The 24,290-nt window shown below is 30.9% G+C and overlaps 1 protein-coding gene across 4 annotated transcripts; it reads right to left on the bottom strand.

Moving 5' to 3' along the window:
- Positions 1-272: 272 nt before the first annotated feature.
- On the bottom strand, positions 273-23,889 carry LOC111426831 (trafficking kinesin-binding protein milt). Of its 4 annotated transcripts, none has more exons than XM_023061626.2 (13): positions 23,785-23,889; positions 11,974-12,078; positions 9,307-9,411; positions 7,032-7,364; positions 5,059-5,175; positions 4,464-4,594; positions 4,023-4,318; positions 3,672-3,965; positions 3,481-3,612; positions 2,092-2,627; positions 1,765-2,036; positions 1,428-1,677; positions 273-1,354 (listed from the first exon to the last, which is right to left on the bottom strand). In XM_023061626.2, exons 4-13 carry the CDS (start codon positions 7,336-7,338, stop codon positions 1,104-1,106), a joined length of 2,586 nt encoding a protein of 861 aa, XP_022917394.2. In that variant the 5' UTR covers positions 7,339-7,364; positions 9,307-9,411; positions 11,974-12,078; positions 23,785-23,889; the 3' UTR covers positions 273-1,103. The 4 variants fall into 4 exon arrangements, with proteins under 4 accessions (XP_022917394.2, XP_022917392.2, XP_022917396.2 ...); XM_023061624.2 differs by lacking the exon at positions 23,785-23,889 and adding an exon at positions 20,562-21,233; XM_023061628.2 differs by lacking the exon at positions 23,785-23,889 and adding an exon at positions 16,001-16,159.
- Positions 23,890-24,290: the final 401 nt, after the last annotated feature.

Below are 24,290 nucleotides of genomic sequence, written 5' to 3'. Positions count from 1 at the left end.
TATTGTATTCATATAGTCTAAATTCCCGGGATTTCCGGTATACACAAACAATGCTAAATAATAGTCTCATGGATTTATGAGGATTTAAATCGAATAAATCCATTAAAATCTCAAGGTCGACTTTTCTTACCGGATTTCAATACTTTGTCTTATACAAAAAAGTCAAAAGGTAGTGTTTAATCACTATTAAATAAAAATTGTCGCTCCTAAATTTGTTCTTTTTTCGACCATGGGAAACTAAGCATTCCAAAAATCTAAAATAAAAAAACAACTTTTTAATTTTGAATTTATTTATTTATTTAATATACTACAAGAAACCATAATACAGATAACACAAAATCTAATTAATATTGAAATGCACCGCGCTACGTATTTTTTTACTCTCTTTTATTAAATACATATTTTTTTAAAATAAAACATAGCTTACAATCCGCTGAATACCACCATCGAAAATACTAGGTAATTTAAATTTTCCATTCTTTTTTAGTAAATACTAATAGATACTGTTAAAACACAGGATTATGATTTCGATATATAAACATGAGTATATTCTCACAAAAACGTACAAATTAAAGGAACAAAACAAACTAAATACGTAAAAGAAATACAAGAGGGTAAAATAAAAGGTTTCTAAAAACATCAACAAAAAATGTTTCTTTTAAAATCACATTATTATATTTTTCTTATCCAATACCCATTATTTTTTGTTTAAATATAAGTTAAGTTGGATTGGGCGATATTTTTTCGATTTTATTATGGTATTGCATATTTTATGGCACTTTAATACAAACAAAAATAATAAATTAGAAATCGTTTTATTCTCAATTAATTAAAAATTGTTAATTAATTAAATAAAACAGATTTAAGATATTAAAAAATAAAAGATAATTTCAACAAAATCAAAAATTATCCATATTTTTTTTCCATCTTAAACAAAGTTCATCTAATAAAAAAAAATTAACTCCTTGTGCCACTTTTCCATAATAAGAAATACTGGTTTTAATCACAATGACATCATCTTCTTTTCATCTTTTTTTTTTTTCAATTTTAAGTACCTACTTGTTTAACTCGTTAATTTAACTTATATACAATTCAACAACAATTTAAAACAAACCGCCTTTTCGACCAAAAAGCAACGTACTCAACGTACCCAAAGTCGTCGACGTTTGGTGTTGCTGCTGTTGTTGTTCAATTTGGGGTGAATTTTTCGTCGAAACTGTTCCTAAATCGGGTCGGGTCATTCCTTGAACTCTTCTTTGTTTCCGATTATTTAATTGTTCAAGTCGTTTTGCTAATGAATCACTTCCTGGACGTCCAGGAACTCCCAAAACACCACTATTTAATGACGATTTAACTACAAAAAAATTAAATTTTAAATTAAAAAAAATATAAAATATTATTACTTAAATAATTAAACAATTAATTACTTTTTTTGCTTTCTGTTGGTGTTGAAGGTGATTTAATGTTGTGTTTGGAAACGGAAGATGGTGGTAAAGGCGGTTTACCAGTTGTAACATTCTTGAGATTCTCTGTGCTTTGACTGGGAAGTAAACAGGTGAGTTGAGCCATGGGGCTGGTCAGCGAGGGTCTAGCGTATAATCCGGCGGAAATGGTGAGGTTACCTGGATTTACTAGCATAGTACTAATGCCTATACGTTCTATTTTATTCACTAAAGTCTGGAACAACAATTTTTTTTTCAATATTCTAATTCTAAAATAATTATTACAACTATAAAAGATAATGTTTAATTACTAAAATCTTACTTCTTTTTGTTTGGATCTTTTTTGTCGTGCAGCGGATGTCTTCGAATGTGGCGGTAATTTCTTTTTTGTCCCACCAATAGTTTGCTGTACAAATTCTGGCATCGAACTTAATAAGAGTTGTGGAAGACTAAACGATTCGTAGTATGGTTCCGGAGATCGAGAACGCGAAGAACACGGACTTCCGTCGGGACTGTTACAAGGGGTGGCCGTCGGTGTAAAGCTATTCACGCCGGATGGTGTATTATAAGCGGAAGGTGTCACAGCTTTTATTCCTAAAATAAAGATTTTAATCAAAACTTTTTTATAATCAAAATTAATTAGACCCACCTCTTTCATTGAGCATTTTCGCCAATCCAAGCGTCGTACTGAACGTACTACAAGAATTCCTTCTACTCAACACACCATTCGGCGTTTGAGGCGGCGAATTCTGTATACTCGAACAAACGGAAGCCACCCGACTCGCCCGGTTACTGGGCGTCACGAAAGTCGTTGTAGTACCATCATCCGGATGCATGACGGTACTGTTCGTTAACGTGTAAGTTGGCGCGGACGTGTCGAAACCCTTCCCGGGATTCCCATATTCTTCATCTTCCTCAAGGTCGCTAAGACCATACTGCTCCAAACCGATGTCTTCCAACTCTTTACCACCCTTAATTTTCACTCCTGGACGTTCCTCTAATAAACCGCTTAATGTTGGTTGTGCTAATTGAGACCATTGATGAAGCGATTGGGAACCTTCTAATGGTTTTACAATTTGAAGTTTTTCAGGGAGTTTCCAGGGTTGGTATGTGTAGGAACCAGTTGACATTAAGCTATCTGGTGTTCTGCAACCGTATGGAAGGAAAGTATCGGTTCCTTCATAACTAAAAATAAACAAAACGATTAAAAACGATTAAAAAATTAAGCTACTTTCGATATCTTAAGAAATCTTAGAGCATATCTCAAGAATTAAAAGTGATTTTGCAAAACCTTTTCAATGAAAAACTGATACTTTTGTTGATATTTAGTGCAAATTCCATAAAAATTTTCCAACGATTCGAATTTTCCATGATTTTTTTAATAAAACCTAAGAGAACTTAAAAATTACTAGAAATTGCGATTGAGTTTAAGACAGTATATCTCAAGAATTAAAAGTGATTTTGCAAAACAGACCTTTTCAATGAAAAACTGATACTTTTGTTGATATTTAGTGTTAATTCCATACCAATTTTCCAACGATTCGAATTTTCCATGATTTTTTTAAATAAAACCTAAGAGAACTTAAAAATTACTAGAAATTGCGATTGAGTTTAAGACAGTATATCTCAATAACTAAAAGTGATTTTGCAAAACGGACCTATTTATTATTTTTATTGACAAACTAATACTTTTGTTGATATTTAGTGCAAATTCCATAAAAATTTTCCAACGATTCGAATTTTCCATGATTTTTTTAATAAAACCTAAGAGAACTTAAAAATTACTAAAAATTGCGATTGAGTTTAAGACAGTATATCTCAATAACTAAAAGTGATTTTGCAAAACGGACCTTTTCATTGAAAAACTGATACTTTTGCTGATATTTAGTGCAAATTCCATAACAATTTTCCAACGATTCGAATTTTCCATAATTTTTTTAATAAAACCTAAGAAAACTTAAAAATCACTAGAAATTCCGATTGAGTTTAAGACAGTATATCTCAAGAACTAAAAGTGATTTCACACAATAAAACCTACCCTCCATAAGTATGATGACCACATTGTAAATTCGCCCGACGTTGAAGTACTTCTCCTGGCGTTAACCGTTTCAAAGCAGCTTCTAAATCAGCAGCACCTGGAGCACCAGGTATTCCCTTTTGCGGGGCGGCTCTAATTTAGAAAAATTATAAAATTATTTTTGATGTAAACGAAATAAAATATTTTCTTACGGATAACCATCTGAATCAGAATCGGTGTGGAAAGATTCGTTGTCCGACTGCCCCGTAGAATCCAAACTTGGATAACCCAAAGAACTGCTGCTGTAAATAGAACCGGTTGATCGTCGGTTGTTGGTTCCTTGCATATGTGAGGCCATCCTCGATCCAAACATCGTACCAGAGCTGGTTACAAAACCTCCGATTCCGCTGCTGCCGAAATTATTCAAACTTGCCAAACTATCGCCGCTACTCAACGAACTTTGTGAGGCGCAACGAACTGTATCAAAAACACGTTTATATTGCGGCCTAAAAAAAACAAAAATATTTTTAATTAAATAACAACATTTGTAAAAATAACCTTACAAGTTATCATTTGATATTCCTGAATCCATACTGTATTCAGAATGCATCGACATAGCAAGTTCGTTTTGTAAACTATCAAATGGCGCTTGCGAGGTACCCAATGAAGAGAATAAAGCGCTACGAGCAACCGGCATTTGCTTCTTCCTCAATTTTCGAAGTTGTTCTTGAGCGTCGCGTAATAAAGCTTCCACTTCGTAATAACGCGCTTTAAACTCTGCCAATTCAATTGCGATACTGCCCTGATTATCTTTGGTTATTTGAAGTAAACTGTTCATTTCATCGTTTTCGGTCATAAACTACACCAAAAAGGAATAAAAAAGAATTAAATTCATGTAAATGTTATGTATGAATAACATCATAAATCAATCTTATCTTTGTTGTTTATTTGAAGGTTAAGGTTAATGAAATATAAAAATAATTGATAATTGATTGAAATCTTACCTTGTGCAATTTTAATTCTGTATCTTGTAATTTTGCGGTAAGAGCTAAAATCTGTTCGTGTTGAAGCCGGTTTTCTTCTTTAACCCTATCCAATTCGTCCTCAAGAAAAGTCATGCTTGAATTCGCACAAGCTACACCAAAATAAAACTTTAGAGAATGTTTATTTAATAAAAGAAACTTAACGAAAAGATTAAAACAATTTAGTGTAATGAGTCTTTTAAACCATTATTCTATGTAGTCTAAAGGTTGTTTTGCAAATAAACGCGTGGTTACGAAGTTCAAACTTAACTATTATAATAAAGGAGTCATATGACTATTTTAACCAGACTATAAACGTTACGTTTGTTATCTTCACCGGTGTTGTGAGATAACTTTTTGATTTATCTCCGTTTGACGTTATCTCTTATTTAAATAAGGAGGATTCGAATTTTGTTCTTTAAAACTGTTTTCGTTCTATTTCTAAATTTTTAGTCTATAATTAAACGAAACGTCTAATCCGTTTCTAGACAAACAAAGTTGTTTTTTGTATGCAGCGTAAATATTAAAACGTAATTTATGTAAATAAGGCTCAACGTTAAATTTGACCAATTCTTACCGAGTTGTCCGGTGATATCCATTAATAAACGTTGTTCTTGAGCCTCTGCATCGGTTGTGAATTCGCTTAATCGTTGACATTCATGTTTAAGGACTTTGTTCTCTTCCGCCAATGAAGCTAAAAATAAAAAATTAGTACTTTAATACATAATTTATACATATTAGATTGCATTTCAAAATTATAAATGGACAAATTATTTTCCTTTTATAAATTTGTTTTTTGAAAGATGTTTGATTGAGTGGATAAGTTGCAAACTGAATCTTACAATTAGGTCGCAATAGCTTGCTTTATCATTTGTTATCTGGATATCTTTCCAGATACTCAAATACGAAAACATATAAAAATATTTTGGAACGGTATCGAAGTGGTGATTTGATATAACAAATGATTGTCTCAATTTATTTGTCAACTTGACAAGCAGAGCTTTCCCTAAGCAACAAACAAATCACTTAATTTCTGCAGTCCAAAACCGTGTATTAAACTGTTTAGTTAACTGAAGAGGTTGCATCAGCAACTTTTTCAAACTTATTCTAACCTAAGTATCAATTCGGAAAAATAAAAATGAAACATATTACAGCTAATAAAGCCATCATGCGGTTTGTCCCGATGGTGTTGAGAAGCACTAAAGAACTCCTCTTGACTAAAATCGCTAGAGTTGAGGCTATTACAAGTGGTTCAATACTCATTCGGGAATTAATGTGTCATTGGATAGACTCTGTCTCTTCCTCTTTTTGCACGACTAGGATTACTAATCCCCGGCAAAAAAAATCGTAATATTACATCAGCTGTTGAATGCATACTAAATTTCCTTTGTAATTTTTCAGCTAATACTTTACTAAAACAGTTCAGCTAACCGATAGATAAAGATTTACATTTAATAGACGTACAACATTTAGACAAAGAGGAAACATAACAGCTCATAAACAGTTTGAAATGAGATTAGGTATTAATCTAACAATTGGGTTTGTCTGCACTGTTGCAAACAGTTTTATTCCATGTTTCCGAAGATAAATTGATAAACGTCACTAACTTTAACTGTATTTTTTAAATTCCAGAAGAATGGTGATAGCTGTAATAACATCAGAAGTAGAGCTATGGAACTTACCTTAAGGATTTTGTCATAATATGACAAATATAGCGGAAGTAAACATGTCGCTATATCGCAATTTTACAATCTTTAAGATATAATCACAATCATTTTAAAGCTAGTAAATCCTACTAGAGGAGCAAATGCCGGGCAAATAATGTAGAACAGTAAATCGAAGATGCTATTAAATTTTTTAGAAAACGTGAAAAATTTACTTTGCCACATAGAAAGATGTATAAACAAAGATAATACCTATAATAAAACGAATAAACCCCTACGGAAATAATCGCAAAACAATAAATATCTTTAGATAGAAGATCTTATCGATTAATAAACAAAAATTTCTACATAAAAGTAAATATCCTTCAAAATTTATAACTTGATAAAAAAATAATATAAAAGAACAATTTTCATTGTGAGAGATGCGGAAGTAAATCTAATTCGTTTCCTATTGTACAAGTTTCGTGGCATTCCTTGTTCTTTTTTTCTACAGCAAACGGTTTCTAGTTCACGTGTGAGCACATCACATGAGAGATTCAATCCAACATAAATTAGCAATTACGAATAACTGTATACGATTGTTTCTAAATATGTTTAATAATTATTAGATTAACCGCTTAATGGGTTTCTTTTATAATTAAACGAATTAAACCCGAGAAATAGATTAAGAGCAAATTAAATTTAAAATGATTCAACAATTATACAAGTTTGTTTTGAGTGGAAATATGATTATAGTTTCTATATTTATTAAAAATGTTTGACAAATTTTATTTAAATTTTAACTTTTGCGTATTTTCTAATTAAAAGATTACGTTTGTAACAAATCGTTTAATCCTTCGATGTGTCATCGACGAAATAAGAAAAAACTTATCTTCTATGAACTCACCTGCATGCTTTTGTAAAAAATCCAAATTAATTTTTCCTAGGCCAGAAATGTTTTCAAACGAAGACGCATCGTCCATATCATTGCTGAGTATTTGAATGAGTTCCGTTTTCTTATTATTTTCATGGGTGAGTTGGGTGTTCTTTTCGTTGGCGACCCGCAATTCATTTTCCAGCGATGCAATCGTATTCTCTAATTTACTATTCTGTTGGAGCAATTCCTTGCCGATTCTAGCGGTCAACTCCAGATCTTTCTCTTTTTCTTCAAGAAGCCTAGTTACCGCTTCTATATCATCGTAGGTGCTGGTCATTTGGCTCACGCGGTTACTACATAGAACTACAAAGAAACAAGAGTAATAAGAATAGGGGTTATGAGGAAATAAGGAAATGAGATGTTGAGGGAAAATAAAGGTGTTCGGGTCGCCAAAACACAAAACCAACTAATCTTTTTCGCGCGGCATATTTCAATTTTAAACCAGAAATACAGGATATTAACGATAAAGATAACAAAAGTTGATTAGATAGATTTTATTATTGTCATCTAGAAATTTTTTTAATTAAACACGTGGTTAATACGTGAAAAGAGAAATTTCGACTTTTACGAATTTATTCTTATATTATTAACAATACTCTAAATATTTCGTTTAGAATGCGGAAAGAAAATTGTTTTTCTTTGATTAAATAAGCAAATGAACGGTAAAATATACGGTATATAAAAGCAACGTTTAAATAGTAGAGGGACAATGATAAATTATTGAGATAGTGGAAAGGAATCCGTTTGTAGCTTGAAGGAAAATCATCGAGTATAAGGAATTGCGAATAACTCGTTTGCTATCAACGTTTAACTGTTCACAACGGTTTTGCTACAAGTTATTTACTGGAATAATAAAATTAAGATATCTCGTTAAGTACAAATCTAAATTGGTTTGCGGTCAGTTATTATCCTATTTTCTTTTATTGGAAATTGTCGACTCTATTTCATGACACTCATTATAATGTTAATCAAATATCTAAATAATTATTAATGAAACGACAAGATTTTAAAGATGTATAAAGTAAAATCTCGATATAACGGATTAATACGCGGAAAGGAGTGTCGGAAACATTCTAGATCTAGTTTTAGTTATATAAAAAATATACAACAAACTAACGCTGAATAACAACTAAAACTAGAACTAACACTAGCATTAGAACTAACAGTAGTTTCTACTTCTAGGTCTAGTCTAGTGTTAGTTCAATAAAAAATATACAACAACCTGGCGCTGAATAACAAGTAAAACTACCGTCCGTGATTTATACATCGACAACTTGGGGAATACCCCCCCAAGTTGTCATCATTGATGAGCGCTAACATTTATATTTAAATATTTCTAAATAGATAATATTAATGGTATGACTTAAAAGTATTTGGTTATATCGAGGTTTTAGTATATTCTTAAAAAATATGGATTAAACAAACAAATTGTCTTAATAATTAATGAATAAACTCAAAATTTCAAATAAACTCAACCAAACCTATTAAAAATTTGATTTGTAATTAACACCCTGTATAATAAATGGGATGGTATATAGTACACAATAACACTCCCAAAAAAATCAACAATTTATTTTTAGTTTAGAAACACTGCGACGTTACCATTCCTTTATCGAGTAAAAAAAGCACCGAAATTACGCAACAAAATTATATTTATATAGACGCATTAAACATACATAAGTGGTAGTGCATAATCTTGAAAAAGTGCATTTTGAATGTAAAACTAAGCAATAAAAGAAGCGATTTAAGCTGCTTTCTAACCAACCTTTCTTTGTTCTTACAAACGCACCGATCAAAAAACAAGAGTAACTATTTTGGCGTTGGTAAATTGAAAAATATTTGAGGTTATTCGTTGTTGGAAACGTCTCTGCTTATTTCGCATGCGTCGCCTTTAGGTGACGCCCTCGTCAACGGCGTTTTCACATGGTTGAAAATCGATGGTGAATTATCCAAAGGGAATTATTTTAATGAGAGTACAAAAAATTTAAAAGAAAGAAATAAAGAAATGGGAATACTTAAGGGGAATTGCTACGGTTTCAAAATTTTTTTGTAGTAATCCTTTTCAGAATTTGTAATATTTGTATGCGCATGCGTTTCATTTCAGTTCTTTTTTAGATTTAGAATAATTAATTACTTACTATTTTAAAAATATTTACTTTATACATTTGTGAAGGTTAAAGCGTGATGCAGCAAATTTAATTAATGTGAATATTCTGACAACTTCATACATATTCAAAAGACTTACGAAAATAGTTGAGAGTTTCTCGGATTTGATCCGGGGATAATTTCAAATCGGCCTCTTCGAGTGGTAAAGCTGGTGAAGGTATAAACCAATCTTGATTTTCGTATCCTGAAACACAGACCATAACACACCATTCTTAAAATAATATATATTTCATATTTTTAAACACTTTATGTTGTAAAGTGTCGAGAATTAAACCCCGATTGCATCCCAACGATCTTTACAATTAAATTAAAAACGCGAAGAATGGTTACGCAAAGTGTGTGAGATACAAAACATTTTTATTATTTTTGTACGAATCGCGTACAAGGTTAAAACGGTAGACCATAGTGAATGATAATAATAAAAACGCTAAGACGAGGTGTATTTGCGGTTTTAGTTATAAAGGTGTTAAATAAAAGGAGTTTGTTTTTAAATAGATAAAATGCGCACGAGGAATGACGTGGATAGAAATTTTATTTTATTATTTCGGTAGTTTTAATTAAAAGTGTCCTTTTAATCACACTTAAAAAAATAATAATTTTATTCATTGATAATTCTACATAATTTATTACTGTGTATTTGCTCATATAATTGGATTGATCTATTGATAATGTTATCTAAAAATTTATATTAATAACATGTAAAATCAAACAAAACAGTAGGCTATAACAAAACATAGATAAATACAATAGCAAAAAATTAAAACTAATTTGATAACTTCCAATCTGATAGTCTTGAAATTAATTTCGAAATCTTGATTATTCGTTTCCAATAAAACTTAGTCTCTGGAAAGATCCATCGAGCACTAAATCCCTTCCATTAATTACAAGAACGCGAATTAAAAGTATTACCATACTAATTACAGTGCATATTTAGTACTTTTCGCAGCAAGATTTTCTAATAAAACGACATAAAAATCTTGAATGTTCCATATTTATAAAGAATCGCCATTAACACTTAAGCTGTCATCATTGTGTTTTAAGTCCATTTCCAATTAGCTCAAGGTGTATACGATTTTGACCATAAACAATCAACCAAGTCCGTTCATCTTGTAATTATTCATCCCGACCGTGGCATTGAGCCAAAGTTCCCCGCATTCCTACAGGGAACAATTATCACAGACTATGTTTATCCATGTAAGGTGATCACTAAACCACGTGATGATAGCCAGACGTAAGAACACCAATCAATAATGTTTATAGAACTGTTAAGTAGTTGTTCTTCCCAATGAAATATGGGAAGGCATTGGGTTTTGCAGCTACAGCTTTCCATTTCACAAAGAACTGGGTTGAGTAGAACAAAGTGAAGCTTCTGGCATGATCAGATCAAAGTCTTGACCGAAATTCAATGGAAAGCTTTGGTTTCCTAAAACTGTTTGCAAGGCTAAAGGAAAGGCAAAAATTGACAGGCATATCAATGAGGAACTATATACCAAGTCACTGCACTGCCGTTATTGCCAATAAGATGAAATTGTACGGCCTTAGGGAACAGCTTGGATCATAACCACAGAATAACCAGAAAGGACACTGGAGGTATCGATCGACGAACATTGCCATCGACCTAGCAACGTCGATACCAGATCGTTGGGTTCCTTTCTTAAAGATAGCGGAATTTAAATCGAGGTCAAAAAATGCGGTTCCTCCAACATCAAAGTAACCGACATCGTCGTACTTTCTGGCTATTCTGTGCCATAACTACAGGCAACCACGCCGCTGAATAAATTTTAACATGGATATCACGTTTACTATGTATAAACTAACATAATGTTTCAACTGCTAGGTTTATAGGTTGTAAAGTAGAGATTATAATAACTAGTCATTCTAGTTCATTAAAAGATATACCAGTTTTAAAATCTAAAATTAAAGAAAGTTCGTTTTCTTGAGAATTTTTCGCATACTTCCGAAGCTACTATCGTCGTTTCTTATTAGGAATCTTACTTCTGCATTTTGCAAATCAGGTTCAGTTCTAAACAATCGCTCCCGGTTTTCTCGAAACGATTTATTAGTCAAATAGTAATAAAAATAATCAGTATGGTTTTCTTATCAAACCATAAGCACAGCAAAAACTATCGTTGTTAATTTTAAGCAATACACAAAAATGTTCCTCAAACTAAAATTGCAGCAGTTTTGCAAAATAAAATGCTTGAAGATAAACAAGTATTTTCACAAGTAAAAAAGAGTCGTATCAAAAAATGTATTTATTTCTGGTTCAAAATAAAAAAAGAAACAATACACCGCAAATCAACAAGTGTTTTATATATTTTTAGTAAAATTGATAAGAAAACTCATATTGGAGATAAAATTGTTTTGACAAAACGCAAACAAATTAATCTAATGGTGATATCATTCATTTTTAAAGAAAACGTAATAACTTTATCTAGGGAAGGTAATAAAAATGAATATATCAAAAACTAAATCGCGGACTTAATACAAAATATTTTGAAAATCTAAGAAGCGTGTCTTTTTAGACCGGTTTTTCATTTCTGTTCGTGACAGTGAAAACGGAAATGCGTTTTACGACGTCGTCCTTTCCTATTTTGATCCAGTGTTGAAGCAATAAAGAGACTGGTTACGCAAGGTTTATGGACTCGCTTTGAACCTATTTAACCTTACAGAATATGATTCTATACAAGTATTTCAAAAATTAAAAAACATTTTTATATTAAAAATTAAATTTAAAAAAACTTACCACCAAATTTTGTAAGAGTGTCAGCCCTGAGTTTGTAACGAGGAATTTGTTCCTCGAGCAAACTGATGATTTCTACTTCAGGTAACGATTCTCCACTACAAAGTTCTAGAAATAAATAAGAAAACAAAATCAATATTTTTGCTTAATTAATAATGTAATCAATTTCCTCACTCAAATACATTAATAACATCAGTTAAAACTTCTCAATTATCTCTCGTATAGTTTGTTATATATAACTATTTAAAAAGAAGAGAAATCGTTATGAAGACTAAAATAGCTTCAAAACGTACCGGTTTACAGGTTAAAACTGGCGCTTTTTACGATGGCGTGTACCTTTTACCCTACTTGGATTCGATCGATATCGTAAACCTGACCTAGATGGATCGAAAAAGTACTCGTTGGAGAGTCGGGGGCACAAGAAAATACCGGAAATGTGATTATAACAAAAACGCGATTACAGGAAACTTTAAAACTCAAATTATCGAGGAAAACCAAACCCACCGGTAATGCTAAAGTGAAATAACCGTAATATACCAGTTTTAATGATTTCAATCCAGGTAAATATCGGTTTTAATTTTATCTTTGGGCTACAAAAATGTTATCGGCGTATTTTTTTGTTATTGTTTTATATTTGCGCAATATGCCAAAAAAGAATAATATTGAGTGGACGGATTAAACCGTTTTATATTTAGTACTGTACGTGTTTATAACTGGCACGTAACAATAGATAAGAGGAAGCAAATATTTGGGCTAATAGAAATCATTCATAAAATTGTAGTTTATGTTATTTTTTTTAATTTAGTAACCTATTTAATTTAATTATAAGACTGCTTCTTTTAATTAAGTTTAATTTCATAGTTGGATTATTGTTGATTGACTTCCCGCAAGATAATGTGGCGACTTTAATCTGGTATAAAAATTATTTAAAACATAAGAGTTTCTAAGAAAACTAATCATAATCTTGATTATTAAAGGTAATATAGTAGAGATAACTGTATAGATAAATGAAAAGGAACACAACACTAATTTATAAATGAGGTTGTCCTTGCAGAGTTTATCGCTGCCATAAAATTGGTTTATCCAACAGTCAAATTTAAATGACTAGAAAATCTTAAATGAATTTAGATATGTTAACAAGCACCGATAATGTAGAGCAGATAATGTCGGATATATCAACATCATTATCCGATCAAAAATAAAATCGATATACGTGAAAGACGGCATGTTTAAAATTTAATATTTAAAATGATTTGCTACTATAAAGAATCCTGGACTATCAAAGAATCCGAGAGAGAAAGGATTAGGCGTATTTCTTGGACAGACAACGCAATAACATATCTATACTGAAAGAGCTCGAGATCAAAGACAGACTGGCTACGTATATTTTATGCATATAATCAGAACAGATGGAGATAACCAAAAAAAATTAATAGGGGAAGGAAAAGTAAAAGGCAGAAGACCAAGGGAAGGTCGCCAACCTGACTGGACCAGGACTTTCGAAAAGCATAAGATCGCCAGTTATAGAGAAATAAAGTAAAACAAATCCTCCTAAACATGCTATCAAAACTTCTCAGTTATGAGAATATGACGTAGAAAAGATACATAGTGCATTTGCGTTTTAGTTAAATAAAAATTAAAATATAATTATTGAATAAAACTTTAAAAGTTTACCCGGAACTAAATTCTTAACATGAAACATCATGATAAAATATTTTTGGAATTTAGGACATAAAAACTTTATTAAGGACAAAAAGAAGGCAAATGAAGAGAGAAAAGAGATTTGGGAACTATTTTTTGAAAATTGCGTTAAGCATATCAAACCTATTTATGCAATTTGCAAGTGTGAACTTTGAGGAACTAATTAGTCTGAGGAATAATCAGAGACTGACATAAAACTTTTACGTTAAAGATAACTGAATTAAGAATTAGAAATCATACAAGGTCAAAAGAAAATCTTACAAAGTTTCTTATAATGAAAATATAAAAAATTAGGCAAATATCTACACAATGTATAAGCTGCAATAATCAGGTGGGAAGAAGATGCACAGAGTTGATAATTTGGAAATGTATTCAACAAGAACCTATCCATTATAGCATGTTCTCGAAGAAGAAAAACAATGTAACCTTAATTAGTGCTTAAATAACAGGAGTGATGATATAACTTTGGGTTGGTATGGGGTGGATTTAACCTCATATTTCTTCATTGTAAATAATAAATCATCATTCTTCATTGTTAATAAAAAATAACTTTCTTATTTACAAATAGATATAATTTAATTTAGATATAATAAATAGAGATTAAGTAAGTATAATCGAATGAACCTAACTGATCTACAACGAAAATAATTCAACCTCAACATTCCACAATTAAAATTCATACGTTAGATTACGTAACCGCGGGTGCATACAGCGTTCCGAATATTTCTAGGTCAGGCACTGTTACTAGAAATAGACCAACAGACCTCTCATCCATCCGTTCCTATTAACCATTGCACACACTCTATTGATAGATAATTCTACAAAGATATCAGTACTTAAGACACGCCATTCTCTTTGACCTGCAGTTGAGATCACGAAGAAGAATGACTCTCGAATTCGAATTGGATTTTCTACGCCTTTCTATAACCACACAGATAACTATTTTTTTAAAGATTTATAAAAAAAACATAGAAAAAGGTGTATTTGGGACATCAATCTTTCATTTGAAAAGCTTTAACTTAACATTCACTTTTAGCTATTTATTAAGGTGTAGGTGGAGATGGGAAAGGAAATTGTTAATAAATTAAATCAGGATGAAACGTTTAATTTGCAATGGCGAGCTTTTAATCTTCACGGGAAAATGTTTTTAATCGTATTTAAATTTAATACCTCGTTTATTTATATAATTTGCATTTAATCTTACGGTGGGTGTGGTGGGAATGAAAATATTTATGTAATTCCTTCTTGGAGGAGTGTTGTTGTTACCATTTTTTTTTTCAAACTTTCAATGAAGTTAGTAAAAATAATTGACATTTAAAGCAAGACTTAGTCACGACTTCTTCACCTTATAATAGTACTTTTATCTACTTTGTGGGAAATAAACCTTTCGTTTTTGAACCTTCGTTATAGTTTTAATTGGAAACAATTTTAATTTGTTAATGCAGTGTATTATCATTATACTAATCATAGTGAAAACAGAATAATTTTCTTACTTAAGTATAATCTCGAGCATATGTCACGAGAATAAATGATCAAGAAAAATGTAAATTGGCTTTACTGTAATCGAATCGTGAGATAGTTTCAAGTAAAAGCAATACTTATTATAATAACACTATAACTCCTCTTATTTTCTTAGAAGCCTTATGTTAAATTTCCCTTACATGAAAATTTTTTAAAATAAAAAGAACACGGTTTCTAACTTAGAATATATCACAAAGCTAAATTGTTAATTAGTGTATCGTTAATTTTATATTTATCACAAAATTATTTAAAAAGGTTTACTTTAAAATGTTTGGAGTGCCTTTTTAGTAAAATCGTTTAAATAATTGCTTTATAATATTACATAATCAAGCAAAAATAAATTGTTTTATTTTACTACATCGTAAATTACAAATCATTTAACTGTCATAAAAACGAACAGGTCACCATCTCAATTTATATTGAACTTGATTCGAGATGATACACTTGAACCAGGAGATGAGCTTTCTTTTGAGAAAGAGTTGTGTAACACTTATGAGGGACACATAACTTTTTAAAGCAATGTAGGTTTATGGATTAAAGAAATAAAAAAAAAATAAGGTGGATTCCCCAATTTTAAACGAGGTTATTTGAATTATAATCATCAAAGATTAATTAATTTATTATCTAAAAACTTATTAGACCATGACTTAATCTGAATATTTTTTTTTTTTAAGTTAAAAAATTTCTTTTCGAACCCCAAAAATAAAGAAACCTATTTAGAAAAAAGGTTACATTTAAAATTAACCCATTGACATCATTCTATGTTACTTAACCACCACCGTGTATCATTCATTCAAAAATAACTGACCTGAGTTGATTGGCAAATTCGTTGAAGACAACTTGAAATTATTTTTAAATAAGCGAAATACTTATTATGCTTGACAACAATTCAAAAATTTTTGAATAAAATTAATTTATTTGCAGCAAAAGGGATCGATCGCGCACTCGGATGGATATCGAGAGCGAATGTTGAAGAAAACTGACAAGAAACGCGGTATCGAGTAAGCGAAACCAGGTGAACGACTACCGGTGTAGTTTGGTCTGGCTTCAAGAACTGGAAGGTTGCTGAAGAAAGGTCCGGAAAATTGGAAGGAGAAATGAAAGAGGTGGAGGAAGAAATATAGAAAAGAAAGATAAAGAAATTCATGAAAAGATTTTAACACAAATAAAATTAAAAAGAAATTACCTAATTATATAATTTGTACTTTCATCTATTTTATATTTATTGTTTCCTTTCAAATAAGTTCTCTAATAATTCTTCTAATTAAAAGATGATTGACGGAACAAAAGCTCCTCTTTGACATGTATTAAGACGCCTACATAACAATAGGTGCTAACTCAAAAAAGGGAAAAGAACTAAGACAAAAAAATCATTTCCTAGCCCAACCAAGTAGAACGGATCCCAAAACTCTAAATTTAAATACGACGTTATCTTCCAATCGAAAGAAAAAAGAATGAATCACTCGTTACAAATAAAAAACGAATCACGTTATTAGGTCATTGTAAAAGCATTGATAACTTTTGTAATTTTAAATTAGCTTTTACTTAAAACTAATTAACTCCCAAGTTTTTTCTCACACCTTCTCTCTAAATGGAAAAAAGAAAGGAAGAGGATGAAAAAAATGGTTCAACAGCCTCTTCTTCGTGTTGATGAAAAGAATCGAAAAAAAATCGAGTGAAAGTGATCGCGTATACACACCTATCGAAGGTCGTTGACGTTGAAGACCCGAAATTTAAACAAATGTAAATGATACAAATTGATTTAAAAAAGCAACAATTTTTATGCGGTTTATACGGTTCAATGGTCCTTTAGATTTGAAGCACGAGCCAAAGTCTATAAATGTAATCGACACGTAACAACAGCACGAATACACTTTAATAAAAATAAACTTTAAATTAGGATGTTGTTACAATTTGCGACACAACAACGCAGTGAGTAAGGTCAATTTTAAACTGGGACGGTTCAAAACGGTGTTTAGTAAAAAAAGTAGTTTCTACATTTAATTACATTTCGGTGGACCTAGATAAGAATGTAAGTTGCTATTGTTAAAAATTTGAAACATGCATTAACAAGGGTGATAATCGCATTATTATTATTATCTTAGAAAATTCCATTTAAGAAATTGTTCATTTTAGATAAGATTTAATCTTATCATTTTTTAATTTTAAAAATTAAATTTAAATGTAGAAACGACATCTGTTTGAGAAACAAGTAAAGTTGTTTGTATTTTATTGTATTAAAATTATAATAGATGGAGTTACTAACACGATATTAATCATAGAATTTTTTAAATGATCTCTGCAAGGTGTTTTATATCAAAGAATTCTTTTCAGGTTAAGGAAACCTGCATAAAAGTTTCGCTTAAACATGGTTACGTAATTACGTATGGTGCCAGATGTGCGCCGTATCATACTGTAAGAATACTACAGCAGCTCGCCCAACATGAAAAAACTAAAATTATTCAAACATGCCGAAAGTAATACTAAAATCCAAAAAAATCTACTGAAAAGAGTGATAATATAGATATATGAAAAATATTGAACAGAAACTGGAAAGAAAAGAAGAGATCGGATAAAAAAGAGAAGAAACATAAGAAAATTGAACACAAACCGGAAAGAGAAACAAGATACTAAGCAAAGAGAAAAGATACTATTTAGACAAATTTTGTAATGGAAAGAGAAGGGAGAGACATAAATGGAAGAGCAATACTGCAAGGACACTTTATGAAGATAAAGCAGATTGATAATGGGAGATGAATGTTTAAGATAGTAGGCAAACCTCTTAACAAGTTGAATATAACCTTGAATAACTTGTCTAGGGAATCCCTTACAAAGTCGGTGTCAGCAAAATTAATAACTACAAAACACTGAGCAACTCATAAGTGTTGCTTATCTACTGGACTAGAAAGAAATCTTCTCTAATAAGCATAAGGCTACAGTATTTGGTGAACGCTGTCAAAATATTGTTTATTTCACCCGACACTACAAAAGAAAATCAACCAGAATGACCTTTCAAGAAAGGCAACTCGTCAATTAGCAAAAGTCATTTAGTTCGGTCTGGATAGAAAGACTCAAATTTAAACTACATTAGATAGGTGTAAGTTGCATATTGAAAGCTAAGAACGACAAAAAGCAGAGGTCATAAAGTGTATACATTGTTATACTTCTGCGCGCTGATTACTGTGGCAATTCTAGCTGCAGCGCGTACATTTATATCAAGAATGGATTTTGTTCTCATATGTTCAGCGACAATAGTACGACATTTACTGAAGTGAGCAACGTACCTGAAAGAAAGTGAACAGTTTGCACAATTTTGCCCTTGAATTAAATCGAAGACTGTTTCAATTCAAGACCATTATAAATGCATAATCTAACAAAGCCGGCGATGTCACACTTATTAATTAATACAATTAATTTTGCTCTTTTTTTCTGGATAAGAAATTGTCACTGCTGTTAGAAGATCTGTTTTTACCGCTGAAACGATCAATGTGGCTTTAACATGAAAGATATCTAGCTTATTACTCACGATTACTCATATTAAGTGGAAGTATCGCTATAGATGGATATGATGACCTTATAAATTGGTCTACAAGGTCTTTAGGTTTGAAGATATGCTGATCTTTTTCTTGCATTAAAGAAAAATAATAATAGCAGACAATCTATCCATTCTAGTTTATCTACAAGATAAATTCACCACCCAGTATAGGGAAACATTTTGTTAACAAGGTTGGTGTTAAAACATCTTGTTTGATACTCATTCACATCCAAGGTTTGACTTGACATGTTTATGCAATATTTGTCTAATTTACCCTATTTTAAACTTGAAAAAGTCTGTATTATTTTTGTTGCAGCAATTCATTAAAGAAACAATATTTTCAAATTAAAACAATTTTCTACAGATTTCCAATTTTCATTAGTTATACATAATTATAAGAATTGCAAGACAAACTAAATTTATTCACAATAACATTCAAGAAAGTTTCTTTAATACACCTTTTAAGTACGTATTGAAACATTTCACGGGAAATCTTTCCGTTACGGCATGAAAGATTAATTAAGTTTATATAAATTCTAAACATCAACCACATTTCTTACATATTACGTTGAAAAAGTGGCAAGGTTCCTCGTTTCTCGTTAATTAATTCTTTTTAGACAAATTAAATTGATCAATTATATGAAAATCACTCTGCGTGACAACATAATTAATTAAACCACGAAAAAAAATCATTTTTAAAACTTCAAATTTTAGATTAGATTTCGTCGTGGCCTGTGATCAATGTTCATTCTTATTAAATATAATAATCCTGAAGTTTTAACATAATCTTTCAGATACAATTGAAATTAATCTTAAAAATTAAGACGTTTAAATCAAAGATTAATATAAAAAATAAACCTTTTAATTTGGAAAAATAATAAACAAAATAATTTATGTTTTAATTTTAAGATAATTAATAAGAAAATTTTTATCCAAGTATCTAACAGTGTGTTTCGACATTGTTAAATTGCGGAAAAAGCTTTTCTCATGAATATTCAGAAACGTACCTTTTAACGTAATCAAGTAATTTTACGAGAGATTGTTAAACAATGGACTGTATTTAAATGAAACTGTGAGATATTATGGTGTAGTTGTATTACAACCGTTATTCCCAAGGTTTAAAAGAAGTACACATAATTTCTTCCCCTAACTAATAATGTGTTATAACAACTCCATAAACAACCAACCAAACACCTCCAAATGAACGATTTAAGTATATATAACAAACATTATTTTTGTTTTGTTTTGGGAATATGAAGTGAGGTAATCGGCTAATTTTAAAAGAACGTTTTCAACCATAGCCAAGAGTCACAAATTGCGTATGTACGTTACCTAACGTAGAATTAATTGCGGACGCCTTGCCATCACACTTCGAATACTAATCGATTAATTCACGTGCGAATAATTAATTCACGAGTCTATATAAGTATAGTGTTAGAAAGAACGTTTTATTGAACTCTTTTCCGTTATAATAAGTAATATTAATCTTAAAATAACATATTTTAAGTTAATAAGTACTTATAGCCTAATCTAGGAAATAAAAAATAAGGTGTGTTCTGATAAAAACCTAATAATAATTTTATCATAATCGTGATTAATCTAATAAATTTAAAAATTAGAAACAGATTTGATGTGAATACGTTCTTCTACGCAGAAAATTAAAACATTAAACTTAATCTCCAAATTATTTTTATCTAGTTTTTAGGCAGATTTAGGTGAATACTAATGATTTTAACTTTTTCGAATCATTGCGACTTTCTGGTAATCAAATTATTTTAAAGTATAAAGAATTAATATAAATAAATAGAAAAGAAACCATTTCATCCATTCATACCCTGATTCCAAGCACTAAGCACCTCCCGTTTTTTGTTGGCAAACTCCTTATCCAAATAATAAACGGATTTCGCGCGTCGAACGCGAAGCCTCCTTCCGGTGGCGTCGTCGGACGCGGCGTTTGCGGTGGAGGCAGTACCGTTCATTTCGCGACGTCGACGTCGTCGCCGTCGGCACCTATTCCAACACTACCATCCATCGACCGCACCGTACCTTCTCTCTAAAAACGATATTATTAGCTTCTCCTCCAAACGGACGCAGCACGTGACAAAGAGAAGCGTTCCCAAAAAATAAAACGCCTACGTCTTCTTTAAGATCGTCCCTCCCTTCCGATCCGTTTAGTTCTATTCACTTAACACAAATTTTAAAGCTTTTGTTGATCCGACTCAAACTGTTTGCCGATTAGATTTCTTGGCAGCGATCCAACAACATCAACCAAACAGAATAGAGCTTCTTGTGCTTGTTGGTAACGCGTTGGATAACGTTTTAAAACCGACTGAACGAACGATCGAACAGAATGAAGAACGAACGAAAGTTTGTTCTTTTTAAAAAAGGAAACAGTTAAAGCTTTTTCGTTAAGTAATTAATTTAAAGCGAAACTGTTTATATTTTTTTATGAATGAATGAAATCAAAGTAACGGTGATATCACGGGAATTTTAATATAATGTTTCCGTTTTATCAATTGTTATTGGTGTTAAATATTCTATGATAACGGATCTTGTATAGACAAACAATTTAATAAAACGAATAGTGTTTATTGTTTATTTAAAACACCAATTTGTATGCTCTGATTATTTTAAAACTCCATGAATGCGTTGTAATAATAACGTAACATAATATATTGTTGTTGTATATAGAATTTCTCGGAACCACTTGAGGTGATTTTATACTTTCCCATTGACAAAGCATTACATTTAAACCTCCAATATAAATATATTACAAACATTTAGTTATTGAATACCAGGGTGAAGAAGGTTGTATTATTTTCTGAAAAATTTGAGTCGAACCTTTGAAGTACACGGTTTAGATTTAATACAGACTCGGCTCAACTATGCCAGCCTTTAAACAAGAGACAGAGGAAAACTGATTTGTGAAAGTTCCTTTTTTCCAGTTACTTTGAAGTATTGTACCATAGGGTAATGAAATTACACTATGAAAAAGGCAGACAATAAGCCACTTAAAACAGGTGATTACCACATGGGAAGACTCACAGACAGACGAAGAGTATGATAACTCCGTCGCAAAAGAAAACCAAACAGATTTTATGTCTCAGCAAATGTTCCCTAAACTGAGACAAGCTGATGACCAAACTTGTCGACTTAGCAACGATAAGTCAGAGACTGCTGAACATATTTTGTGTGACTGCGTCGCCAAGGATCGCATAAGACACAAATTTTTGGAAAGGTTTGAATCTACCGACATAAACGAACAAGGCTTTGGAGCAATACTAAGGTTCACTAAGGATCTAGATCTGCTCTAAACGTTGGGAGGGCGAGGGGTCGCCTCCCTCATCCAGGCATCAACAAAAGAAAAGACCCCGAACAAATTAAGACGTCATTCAAAATCTGGAGAAGTGCGAACTTGAAAAATATAATGATGGTGATATTTATCTTTTAAGGTGGAATCTAGACAACAGAATGTTATGATCACCTCAGTCAAAAGTTACTTCTTTGCAATTGAATCAACTTGAAGAGTTTATAGAACAAAGTATAGTCAGCAGGAAGTTACTTTCAAATAAACAGCCAGCAAAGACAGTATTATTCAGGATTTATTTTGGATATAATCGTAAAATAGTTGAGCAAGTTTCACCAAATTATGGGAAAATAGAAATTACACGATTGTTGGGAGAAACTTTACAATTATAAGAGTTAAAAATTCTTCTATTTAATATTTTTGAGGTTGTTCCAATTCTAAATACATTTTTTGAAAATCTGCTTAAAATACATCGATACTGCGCTGATTTTTATCTGTCTAGCGTGATGTATGTCTTAGAAATACAGATTTAACGAAGCGTGCTTATTAAAAAAAAAGTTGTAATTAAAAATAACGCAAAACTGCAGTGCGGAAATGACAATCCTCTTGTAAGCATTTTAGGCATATACAAACCCTTCAGCTTGTATTTCAAAGATGTGGGAGTAGACTAGAACCCAAAAAAGTAAAAACTACTTGCGTAAAACAGCCTGTATAGGTCATAGTAACAGTTCGAGCTAAAATAATATTTTTTCCCAACTTATTTAATTTCCAATTTTTTAATGGGAGTTTTATTTGCTCAGAGGCGTTCAACAAACAGTAAAAAAAATTTTTTTTTGAAAAATAAATAAAACAGACTGTTGTTAATACACATTTCAATACAAATTCTAATTTAAATCGAATAATGATGTCTTATATTATACACTCCACTGACGTATTATAAAAATCACGTAATCCCGCAAACTCAAAATATTACAAGTGTACCGATCGTAAATACCGCACAACTTTCAGAATCATTTCTTAACTCGAACAAGTTTCCATGCAAACTGTAAGCTCGAAAACTAAATGGTAAAAAGAATCGATTTTGATTGAAGCCAAGCCCATTTAACGAACGTTATAAAGCGACTTCTCGGAATGTCTACCTTGTTTTGAAGCACCTCTACGCTTAGGGTCAGATATAAATAGAAAAAGCTTAGAGTTAACCTTCATTTAAGCTTACTTATAAACTTTACAAACAAATATCAACAATATTTATTAAAAATTTGTTTTTAAAACCTAATCACAACTTTCTATTAATATTTTTAAAATAATAATAGCAAATACGAAACACATGAAACAAAAAATGAGAAAGCGTCGAGTTAAAAAACCGTTATTAAACGAGATAAGATAGTTCATTATTGTGAAATTCGTTTGTAAGTTGATTGTATGTTAGGTTAGAATATACGTTTAATTACCAATTTTTTTAGCATAATTTATATATAAGTAGGTGAAATCTTAGAATTAAATAGATTTCATTATTATTCTTTCCAATTGAAAATTTACGTTAACAAATTAATGTAGAAATAATAAAATGTATAAATACAATTTATGATTATGAAGCGGTGAGTTTTGTCACGTTTTCAAATTTCATTAGTAAATCGAATATACTTATCAAATGTAACTATAAAATTACCACAAAAATTAAATAATATTATTTAATTAAATAATAAAATATTGTTTGTTGGATAAAAGTGATTTTTAATTTTTTACTTACCAGTTAAAGTTCCTTGATTCCTTGTGCTGGTAACGTTTGTCGCCCCAAGGGCTAATTCGGTGTTCTCCGGGGCTGCCAGCTTGGATAGCAAAGTATATTCATTAACCCTAAACACAATAAAACGAATTATTTATCACTCCACCTTTATTTATTCTATTTATTACTAACAAGAAAAAATATTTGATTCACAATTTTTTGATACACAATAACAAAATTAAATCAAAACTGCATTAAACGGGGCGTTTATAATGAATGTGTTGAACGATAGGATCCCCTGTATGATGGACCCGATGATAATAAATGAACTAAGGTATGATTTGAACGTTATCTATATAGATTATGAATGATGCTGAATTATGCACAACGTATTCGGGTTTAATTAACAAAAAAGGGCAATAAGTTTATAAGCGTCCGAAGTCACGTAGGCAACACCAACGAACTAAAAGTGTTAAAGTTCTTAACAAATATTGATTTAAACATTATTTAAAAAAATAATGCAACTAAAA

Source organism: Onthophagus taurus, chromosome 2, assembly GCF_036711975.1.
Source record: "Onthophagus taurus isolate NC chromosome 2, IU_Otau_3.0, whole genome shotgun sequence".
Taxonomy (NCBI): Eukaryota; Metazoa; Arthropoda; class Insecta; order Coleoptera; family Scarabaeidae; genus Onthophagus; species Onthophagus taurus.
The sequence above is the reverse complement of the archived record's forward strand: the minus strand, read 5'-3'. Positions and strand labels throughout refer to the sequence as shown.

Coding starts and splice junctions, on each gene's coding strand:
- LOC111426831 (XM_023061624.2), bottom strand. CDS start 20,706: ATGAACGGTACTGCCTCCACCGCAAACGCCGCGTCCGACGACGCCACC. Junction 2,037..2,091: donor GAAAATGCTCAATGAAAGAG/GTGGGTCTAATT, acceptor TCTTTATTTTAG/GAATAAAAGCTGTGACACCT. Junction 1,678..1,764: donor AAAGATCCAAACAAAAAGAA/GTAAGATTTTAG, acceptor TTGTTGTTCCAG/ACTTTAGTGAATAAAATAGA.